The sequence below is a fragment of the Scomber scombrus genome, chromosome 1 (assembly GCF_963691925.1).
Source record: "Scomber scombrus chromosome 1, fScoSco1.1, whole genome shotgun sequence".
In the NCBI taxonomy this organism is placed as follows: Eukaryota; Metazoa; Chordata; class Actinopteri; order Scombriformes; family Scombridae; genus Scomber; species Scomber scombrus.
Genome location: NC_084970.1, coordinates 15,868,668 through 15,880,093, shown reverse-complemented (window position 1 = coordinate 15,880,093; position 11,426 = coordinate 15,868,668). Strand labels below are relative to the sequence as shown.

General features: G+C 38.0%; 1 protein-coding gene across 2 annotated transcripts; it reads right to left on the bottom strand.

Moving 5' to 3' along the window:
* Positions 1–5,879: 5,879 nt before the first annotated feature.
* On the bottom strand, positions 5,880–7,932 carry LOC133980142 (uncharacterized). 2 transcript variants are annotated; one of them, XM_062418735.1, is made up of 2 exons: positions 7,541–7,932; positions 5,880–6,225 (listed from the first exon to the last, which is right to left on the bottom strand). In XM_062418735.1, exons 1-2 carry the CDS (start codon positions 7,880–7,882, stop codon positions 5,896–5,898), a joined length of 672 nt encoding a protein of 223 aa, XP_062274719.1. In that variant the 5' UTR covers positions 7,883–7,932; the 3' UTR covers positions 5,880–5,895. The 2 variants fall into 2 exon arrangements, with proteins under 2 accessions (XP_062274719.1, XP_062274728.1); XM_062418744.1 differs by having other exon boundaries at positions 7,571–7,932.
* Positions 7,933–11,426: the final 3,494 nt, after the last annotated feature.

Sequence of the window (11,426 nt, the reverse complement as noted above, 5' to 3'; positions counted from 1 at the left end):
ACATAAATGACATAAATAATGTTTTGAGAAGAAAATAAGTTAACATTTTGCTGTAGTGGTTGTTTCTTACAATAGACTATTCTTGGTCAGTAGTCAATAGTCCTTGAATGTTAAATATGTTGTCATAGGATGAAGGTTGAAGGCCAAAATTAAATCATAAAAACAAAGAGACAAAAGATATTTAGGATTCTAAACTACAATTACATGTAGTGGTGTAAAGATGTCTCAGTGTTGGCATTTTATGCTATTATTAGATAGTTGACAGTAGAGAGATGACAGATAATAAAGGTGAGGAGACAGGGAGTGACATGAAACAAAGATCCTCAGCTGGACACAAACCAGGATGTTGTGGTTCATGATCAGTATTTTCAACCCTAAGCTACCAGGGTGCCCAGTGAGATAGAATTTACATAAAATATGACTTAACTGTTTAATAAATTTAAAAAATGTGAAATGTGATTCCTAAAAAAAATTGTGTTGTTGGTGGCTGGTCTCAGATAAGTGGGGTTTTGCTAGGGAAATTTGACTCTTTTCATAACTTTTTGCAATACAAATAATTCATGACCATCAGTGTTATCATGTATTATACCAGCATTTGTCAGACAAGGGATTACTTTGATTGGTGACTTGTTTAAATATTTCTGGTGATTGTAATAGTCTGCTAATACAGATCAGCTACAGGACATCAGTGCGTAGACATCTATAAAATAATGCTTCACATAATCACAGGGCCAGTCAATGTACTTCCTAGGTAAGTGTTTCAGAGTGGCAACTGTAAAGGTGATAATATGTCAAATCAGCTTTGATGTATCAGAATAGGAAGAACAGGAGAGATGTTTTTGGTTGTTAATGCATTTCCATTCATCTCTGGTGACTCTGGCTCATTCTTGACTCATAGGAAAGTATTTTCTGTTGCGAAATTAGTTGCAATTGTCAGTGTGTTGGTGCAATGATACTTGAATGAATTTCAATGCATTGCTATGACACTGTTTCTCATAAGACATGAAAGCATAGTCCACAGAGGCCACATTGTTATGGCAGTTGACAAGAGTTATCATAATCTAACAGGGTCATACAATCAAATAGCACTTTCCAGCCTACCTTGGCTGTAGGCTAACCGCTCCATACTCTCGCTATGAGTGATGCCCCAGCGGTGGAGACTCTGAGGGGAGTACATGGTAAGTGGGAGCCTCCTCTGCCCAGTGTGTTGGTGCAGAGAGGATTGTGAACTGAGCAGATCTCTGCGTCCTGAAGTGGCTGATCTGTTCCCCAGAAGGACAATGACACCAGATGATCCGCTCGGTCTTGACTTCAGATCAGGCTCAGCCTTCCTCTAAGCTGCAGCCTGGGACAGAACAGACAATCAATGCAATCAAGATTTTAGAAGAAGGGTGATTAGAGGGGAGTGTATATACAGTTTCATCATTGGCACACTACTCAAATGTCTTTAGTATACATAAATGTGCTTCACTTCTTTACAAAAAACAAGGATACCAGGGATGCCAAAACATCCCTGGCTGATTGTAAATGACACTGGCCCACCAGGATGCTTAGATGCACATCAAGAATCGTTGTCTTCATAAAGAATAAGTCGGCCACATTGTTAGCCTGATTTTAGGCCCAGAATGATCTAAATAAATGGAAAAAAATGGCTAAACGTCTGATAATCAGGCTTTGACATTTCCTAAAAATGTACTTGTGTAATAGAGACACAAAGTGTAGTCCCTGTACAGCAAGTAGCTCTCTCTCTCACAGACCATCACACCTTTACTTTCTCCTCAATAAATCACATACAACACAGGATAAAACCCTTCACGGTCACACCTGAACAAAATATACCAAAATATTCTTCCCTCAAATATCTTACTAATTCATCTTGATTTAATGTGATAATAGAATACAGTCATAACCAAAATGTACATTCTTTATCAAACAGAGGTAGTTTTACCTTTTCACCACCAAGTAGCAGCTTATGCAGAGTGCATTCAATAGGCCTCCACCTCACCAGAATATGGATGTAAAAGCTTCCTGCCACACCAACTACACATTAGATCCATTACAACACACAGCACAAGAAACTGGAGTAGCACTGAGACTACAGTAAAGTGCACTGCAAGAGCCATTGCTTTTTGTCTTCTTTCATTGTTTTCTCTTGTTCTGTCTCTCTTCCTCTGTATACCACGCTCACTCTCTCTGTCTCTCTCTCTCTCTCTCTCTCTCTCTCTCTCTCTCTCTAATAGCTCAGTGGTGACCAGAGATCATATGACCGCTTTCTTGCAGATCCGTGCACTCTTTAGCTGTTTGTATACTGCCTGTGTTAATTCTCTGAATGGCTGCTTCTCAGTCCAGTATACAGATAATGCATAATTCAGGAAGCTGATGGTTTTATGTTAATAGTGATTATGTTGTCTGTTTTTCTGTTTTCTCTGTTGACCGCACTGTTTTCTACCTCACGTGTCTCTCTTGTTTGACTTGACTGTTTTTTTTTGGGGGGGGGGGGTGTTGCTTTCCAATCAATAACACAAGAGGCAGTAACAGTAAATATGTTAGCCTCTTCATCATTTTGTCCTTCTGCAGATTTGTCTTCCTATCTTGTTGGGATGCGCTCTGCCTGTTTGTCTATAGCTAACTACTTAATGATGCAAAGGAAAAAAGCATGATCATGTCAGGCTGCAACTACTGATTATTACAATTCCCATTTAGCCATTATTATTTTATTATTATTTTCTCAATGAATTGGTTAATGGTGTGGTCTGTCTCTAGTTTCCAGAGCCCAGCCTGACATCCTTAAAATGTTTTGTTTTGTTCGATCAACAGTCCATGAACACAAAGCTATCCACTCAGTTTACATTCATATATAACAGAAGAAAAGCAGCAAATCCTGACTTTTAAGAAGCTGGAACCAGAGAATGTTTGGAGTTTTTGCTAATAAATAAATAAATAATTAAAAGTACTTGAGTGAATAATTGGTCATTGAAATAATTGTTGATTCATTTTCTGTCAATTGACTAATCCATTGTTTCATTTCTGCAATCACGTCAAACCTATGGCATTAAATATAGGAGTTAATTCTGAATCGAGCTGTGTAAACGCCCTTGCTACAGCAAAAGTACATAACAAAAGCACTCTGTCTATTGCTGCCTCCTTTCTACATCTCTTTCCTCCCTCTTGCATCCACCTTCCTCCTCCACCCTGCCTGTGTCATCTCTGAACCACACCTAAACAAACACACTACTAAGCAGTGCTTCAATATGTATGGATGATATGTTTGTACCATATGACCATGTAAATTACTATTTGGATACACCCTTCTTCATGACAAATATCTGATTCAACCAATTAGTACTCTTCAGTGGAAGGTTTTTCCACCAATAAAAGTGTGATGCTGTTTCATCGTAGTAACCCGCCTCTCTCTGCAGCAGTGCTGGAATTGGAGGATTTTACTGTATGCTGACAGATTCTCATAGCGTTATTCATTAGTATTACTTTGATTAAGAGTAACAATTACACTGTTTCGTAATATCAGAGGAGATAGAATGTTACAAGGTAGGAGACAAAAATAATTGCAATGCAATATCTGTGCAGGCTATACCAACTACACAATTTGTTTCACACTTTCATCCCGTATGTGCTATACTCATGTAAACATGCATGATATCATGTCATTATTGTGTCTCACCTCAAGCAGTATGAAACTGAGAGTGGATCGTTGGTTCTTCAGCTATCACCAGTCTGGTCCAAACATGAGATGGGTCTATACTCTGGTCCTGGAGGTGAACTCAGAGGCAATGACTAGGTGGAAACTGGCAAAATGCACAGCTGAAGCTTCTGTGTGGTCGTCCCAGTCCAGTTGAGCAGCTACAGGCAGCAGTTAGTTGCTCCCAGACATCCCATGATAGACACTTCAGATAGTACCATTACTATCCACAGCAATTAATAACGAACATATGTCTATCTATCTATCTATCTATCTATCTATCTATCTATCTATCTATCTATCTATCTATCTATCTATCTATCTATCTATCTATCTGTCTGTCTGTCTATCTATCTATCTATCTATCTATCTATCTATCTATCTATCTATCTATCTATCTATCTATCTATCTATCTTTCTTTGTTATCTGGAGGTGCTGCACGGCTGTTAATTCAGAATAAGCTTCTGTAGTTCTGAAGCAGTAAACCGGTACATGCTGTGGAGACATCACCGACAGAAACCACAACCATCACCCCACACAGCACCCAATGACAAGAGAGCAGGGAGGCTGAGAGAGGGGGGGAGGGGTTGAGGAGTAAAACAGCAAAGGGAGGAGAAGGAACAAGATGAGGGAGGAAGCTCGGAGGGGCATAAACAGAAGAAGGAGGGGAGAAGAGGAGAGGAAATAAGATGGGGTAAAAGAGGAATGACAGAGAAAACATACACACAGTAGGACGAGATACACACCCACACATTAGCACGTGTGAATGAAATAAATTAAGATATGAATGAAAACACACAAATGTTAAAGCAAGGAGGGTCAAGCCTGTTCTAACAGACCAATCCCTGATTGCGAACTCACCAGAAAGGCAGGACCTTGTTGAGACAGAAAAGAGAGCAGCCTTGTGTTGTGTGGAAGTGAATGACTTTGCAGCTAATTGAAAGAAATAGGCAGAAATATTTCTCACTGAAATGTAAGATAAGGCTTATACAGCCACTATTCTACCATAAACTAACAAAGTGAAATGAATGAGCAGCAACATGAAAGACGAGATTTTTACACACTTGGAGGGATGATAAAAATACAAATATTTGAAGGCCCATTACAAGTATAGTACAACATATCTACATTTATACTTGTATAATTAAAGGATTATAAATGACAAAAATATTTTTTTTTGTTAGAGTGTGTGTTTTTAAGACACATCTATCAATTAGGCAGTAATAAGAGCATTTTGGGCATAGGGCGATCATTTTGTATAACAGCATCAGAAGCTGCACCTATCATCTATAAAACTGAGGCATGTTAGCAGCAGCTACTTTTAAATTTGAATAGATTACTTTTTCAAATCTCTGAAAAGCAAAAATGTTTTTCAGGAGAAACAACATATTTATTTGCAAAAAATATACAGTAGAAATGACTCCCTTCACAAAGATAAGAGGAGATATTTATTTACAGTCAGTGAGCTTCGTCTAATCTACAAAAATTGTGTTAAAGGAATCAGGCAACATCAGTAAGCAGAGTAGTTTTTAGAACTAAATTGGATGCATTTTACTGTTTCCTAACATTGTAGTTTTTAAGTAAAAGAAAATAACGTCATTGAAGTCAAATTATACCAGAATTGATTAGGTTATGAGCAGGTACAGTGCTGTTATTCAGTCATCAGGCTTTACCTGGAAACAGTAAGACAACAAGCAGTGCTAGACTAGAGTTTAAAGTTGTTAGGTAGTTATATTTTTGTGCGGACCTTATTTCAAACAAAATCAACCAATGAATAAACAACTACATAAATTGATGTTAGCTAAATTAGTTGAATCAGTATTCAGTTGACACATTGTCAGCATAAGCTGCTTAAAAATGATTTATAATGGGACTGCTGTATTTGGTTGCATTATATTTTACTGTAAAAAGTGTACCAGATGACCTATTAACTCTATGTTTATTCTCATTTTATACTTGGTAACAAAAGTGAGGCTCCACAAATAATATTGAGAATGAGAGACACGTTTCTCCGTTTTCAAACTCAGGGATAAAACTCATTATGCATATTCAACTCTGACAACGCTGAAATATAACAACCTACATTTTATATGTTTTTGTAGGGATAGTGGTCCAAAAATAAATATTAACGAGTTATAATGGTTAGAAAAATATATTTACAGGTTGAACCCTCAAAAATGTCCTTTAAATTAACTCTTCAGTCCTCAAACTCTGCAGCATAAAGCACTTGCTGGAATTTCATCCGCACCTCCATTCTTTTTTTAATGGTGAGCCTCTTCAGCGAGGGCAGGAGGCTGAGCAAAAACAGTTCATCTTCATCTCTGAGGTTGGTAAGGGCATCTCCAGAACTTATATCAGTTTCTGTGATTGATTGCCTTTTACGTTTGAGAGAAACTCCCATCTCATCATGGCTGGTTGGACAGGACTCCACAAGAGGGAAACTAGTGCTGACGACAGGCAGGGGAACATGCTGCTCCTTCTGATCTTTATCTTGCTCTTTCTCCATGTCATCTCCACTTCCAGTTATCTGTGTGCAATGAAAGAAGTAAACAACAACCCCGATAACAGCAGCTCCTCTTATGCAAGCTTCTTTCTCTCAGGTGATCACAGCCTAACATATCAAAGTCTATTCAACCTTTACCTCCTTCAGGGAACAAGACAGGTTTGCTTTAACTGGGTTTCTACTTGCTTGGAAGTCTACAGAGGAAAATAAAATATGTTGATATTATTATTATTATTATCATTATTATTATTAGGATTACATTATTGTAATATTATAATTATTGTTTTTTTTTAATTCGCACATTTTTGGGTCTCTATTTGTAAAACAGGAACGCCCAAAACCCTAGGCCACAAAAATACGCAATTTCATAGGCCTAACCACTAAACTGACAACTGAGTGTCTATGCTCATACAAAAAATATGAAGCTTTAAAAATAAATATTTAATCAGTGTGGCTGAGCAAATGCATGGTGCAATGCACCATGAAATGATTGTTAGAGGAATCCAGTTAATTTGATCACACATTTGGTCAAATTAAAAGACCAATGTGTAGGACTTAGTGGCGTCTACTGGTGAGGTTGAAGATTGCAACCATCTGACTACACTTACCCTCCTCCTCCTTCCCCTCCAAGTGTGTAGGTCGGAGAACCTAAGGTGGCTGCAAAACTCACGAAAAAAGCGAAAAGAGTTTGGTTTGTCCATTTTAGGCTACTGTAGAAACATGGTGTTTCAACATGGCGAACTCGTGGAAGAGGACCCGCTCAATATTTATATATAAAGGGTTCATTCTATGGCAACGAAAACACACAACAATTCTTTTTCTGATGATTACACACTAATTCAAAACATATGATATTTATCAAGTGTCGGTTTTACACAAACTGCTTTTACTTTGAAAACTAAACCAGGCTATTCTGTGACACCCTTATTTTTCCTTCAGCCGCATTCCGCAAACACCCGCCCTACTATGTCTCTGATTGGCTATTGCTCGTTGCCTTCGTTGGTTCGATTGGTTAGTGTTAAGCACGAGGAGTGAGATGATTGGGTTACGGTAAGCCTACCAGGATCAGAGCCTATTAGAGGCCGAGTAGGGTGGACGTTTATGGGATGCGGGTGGGAAATAAAATAATATGGGTACAATGATGCTACTGGATGTTTCCATGATTTTAGCTCATAATAAAAAAAGAAGTTAGTGGTATAAAACTATGCACAACGCTAATTATATGAATATACAGAGTTATCACAGAGTACATACGACATCAGTCAGCAGTGGCTATATTTTCATTGGTCCAAATGAATATATTTTTCAATTAATAAAGGACTGACAGGTGGGCACACACCTCGGCAGTGTCTCCCATGCCAGCTCTTACTCTAGGTTTAACGTAGGGAGTGAGCCAGGCGAGCTGGTTGTAGAGCACCGGGACGGGCCTCTCCACCGAGTTCTCGTCGTCTGTGAGCAGCGGCTGGTTTCTCTTCGCCATCCGCTTCTTCGCTTTGCAGAACTTGTCCCGCAGATTTTTCCATTTCAGCTTCACCGCTTCTTCAGACTTTCCCATGGCAAGTGCGATCTCTTTCCACGACATGTACGCCTTCAGGTTGTCTTTATAGTCCCGCCGGGACTGGTCGTACAGATTTGGGTGTTCGTGTATAATCTCCGCCAGCTGCTTTTCAAAAGTGTTCATTGTTGGGGTTTGTTTTAGTCTGTGCGAACTCTTTTCGTCCGCAGACCACGACCGAGGTTCGTCTTCCTCTGCAGCTTCGAGTCGGCAGAAGGAAGTTAGATCTCAATGGATTCAAAATAAAAGTGCTGTCATTAAAGGTCCATCCAGACATGTTTTAGGTACTCACCTAACCCTAACCCTTTATTAGGTACACCTGTGCAATCTAATTCAATCCAATACAACAGCTATTCCATAAACTCAATTTTTTTTAAAGCTTATACATCTTCAGTTTCAGTTTTTGTTGACATTGTCAAGAAGGTGATAGCCTACTTCTGCTTTATGTTTATTATTGAGGTCTTAGTGGGTGATGGTGGTGTACTAGGGGGCATTATATTGAATGGTGTTCCCTAATATTTTGTCAACTCCATTAACATAAATAAATAGGATGGGATATAAGGAACACCAGTCAATATAATGCACCCCAGTACACCAGCACCACTTAGTACCTCCTCAGTAATAATATCAAAAAGTAAAATGATCACCTTTCTGACAACAAAAACTGAAAATGTATAAACTTCATAAATGTAGAATTAATAGCAGAGTAGTTGTACTGGATTGAATTAGATTGCACAGGTGTACCTAATGAAGTGGCCGGTGACTCTGTAATACTCTACTTTGATCAATAAGATCTCTGTGTCTAATAAGGCTTTTCACAAAAAATTTATAATCACTTTGTTAAAATTCTTTACAATGTATTTACTCCTTCTCCATCTTTAACATGTCCAGAATCTATGAATGTGCAAGTATTTCTAATTTCTAAAGTTTTCTTGTTGAACACGAGATGTCTCCCATTTAAAGTGTATTCCTTAGTGTTTCTTCACTGCAGGCTTCAACTAAGATAAGTTAAGCTAAAATGAACTAAGCTAAGCTAAACTAAGCTAAAATAAAATAAGATTAAGATTAAGATGTATCTTTATTGATCAACCCTTGGAGAAATTCACACAAGTAGTACACTGGGGGGGGGGGAAGTAGCAGCATGAGGGTGAAAGTGATAAAATATATAAAATAAAATAAAATACTATATACAGTAAACAATCTCTGTGTAAATAAATCTGCAATATATAAATGTGCAATATGCAGAAGTTCCTGAGAACATATACATGTGTGCAATGTTCCTTGGATTTACATAGTAAGGACAGCAGCAGTATTTTCAGTGGGAGTGGGAGGTACTGGGAGCTGTGGTGTTTACAGTCTGATGGCTGATGGTATGAAAGAGCCCCCTAAGTGCTTTGAGGCACATGGCTGGATTTGTCTGTGGCTGAACGTGCTCCTGGCTCGTGAGCTGCCTCCGCTCGGCATAGAAAAGATGAGAGGGACTGTCCATGATAGCTTTCAGGTTTCCTCTCATCCTCTTCTCCAGACTGTCCACTTCCATCCCCACTACGGAACTGGCTTTCCTCACCAGCTTATTCAGTTTATTTGCACCACATCATACTTGTGTAAGTTGAATATTGGACCGGAATTGGTGCCAATGTATGTAAACAGTATACAGTAATATTACTAGAGTGGTAATAATAATATTAAATCCTGTATGTAAAAGTATCTATAAAAACTATGGAAACTATCTATAGTATTAATTTGTTGTCACCATGTGTCTATGTTTAAAAATGTGTAATGTAAAATTACATTAGCATCTATAAAAGAATATTCATAAGAACAGAAGCAGCTTTCTTACAAATCTTACAATTCATTGCATTTTGACTTTCATTCATCAGTGTAATGTGCTTCTTGCCTGCGAGCACTAGATGGCGTATTTACTCTCTTCTTTAGACGCATCTTTTCATCACTTCTGTAATGACTGAAAAATAGACATGGTTAAATGAAACAGGATACCTTGTCTCTGGGCCTGGAATAATTTTAATGGGCTTCTCCCCTCAAAACAGTAAAGGGAGTAGAAACCATGCATGTGGCTAAGTGTGTCTCATTATGTTTTGGGGTTATACTATTTTATTCATTCTTTTTTTCCTCTTATGTGTGTCTGTAGGGCTTAAAATATTTTGATCTATGCTACTGAAATTTAGTCGCGGTAAACATACACCAGAAGTGCTGGTTATGGTACAAACTTCATAATTAACATAATTGCTATCAGGTGTAAAAGGGTTTTTATGTGCGTATTTTGTATTCATAAAGAAATATGCTTGAAAAATGAAATAGTTTGCCATAATAAATCATTATCATAGTCATTGAGCTCCTTTACTAACCCATAGCCTTATTTTATATTTCGTTTTTTATTTTCATTACAAAGGAGTTTTGAACTTTAAGTTTGGGGTTACGTATGATTATCAAAGGCTAAAATTTAAATGAAGGCTAATTTAAATAGTTTTTAAATGGTAACCACATCAAGACCCCAGGCAGGTGTGATGAATACTTACACCACAGCATTAAATTTCATTTACATGTAAAGGCAATGATGCCAGGTTGTGACAGATCAAACATCGTCTCTGTTGGAGGCAGTCTAAGTGTCGCCTGGAAGACTCCTCATGTGGGACAGTACATATTACAGGGATAGAACAATTGATAACACCAATTATGAGGACGTATTATCATAGGGATGTCACATGTGATTGCACCCTCAATTACAGCGACAACTGACTGACTAGACTACCTACATAGCGTCCACAAGAGGTGGTAACCTGTTATTACAAGCATCCAGAAAGTCAAGACACCTTCATTTAAAGGGACAAGACAAATTACATAGAAAGAACGAGAGGTAATTATTCAATTTTGGCTGATAGACAGAGAATTGTCCTTCTTGTTGTTGACAGAGGAACAACTGAAGTCAAACACACAAAGTTTCATCATGTCTGACTTTTTTCATGCTTTATGTGCACACACGGTAATGGGAGATCTCTGTTGATGTAGTTATATTTGTTTGATTTGTTTCTAATTTAATAAAACATTTACATAAAAATACAATGTGACAGTGGCAGTGACAGTGACAGCTCCAAAACAAAAAGAATTTTGAGACTTCAAATTTAGGCGTTGGATCTGAAGTGGTTAACTAAGAAACTTTGCGATTAAAGCTTAATGACACACGTAGAAGAAAAGTTTGAGAAAATGAAATGACAGACACTGGGATGAAGATCTGAACCTGAAGAGAAGAACAGCACAACTTGGGAATCTCAGTGGTTACATCATGCTTCTGTTGCAAAAATGTACAAATGGAGGAATAGTAATAGTAAAAAATGCCTATCTTTATACAAAGATATTTCCAGTTCAGTCTGTAATAGGTTTTCAGTGTGCTTTCCTCTTTGACTGAGAGTTTTGGCAGTGTCAGGCAACAAAACCCACTAATGCATTAAGATTTTCAGCAGACCAGCATCTCACTCCTGCAGTGCTGATGGCAGACTGCCTGTCAGTGGGGAGTCTAGAACCACAAGAGAGCAGTGGAGCCTTCGTCTTCCTGCACAAGTAGCAACAGCAGCTCTCCTGCTTGTAAGTTGAAAGCTCATAAAAAAAAAATATTTGACAGAAGTTTTAAAAATCATGATATTTATTTTTCAGG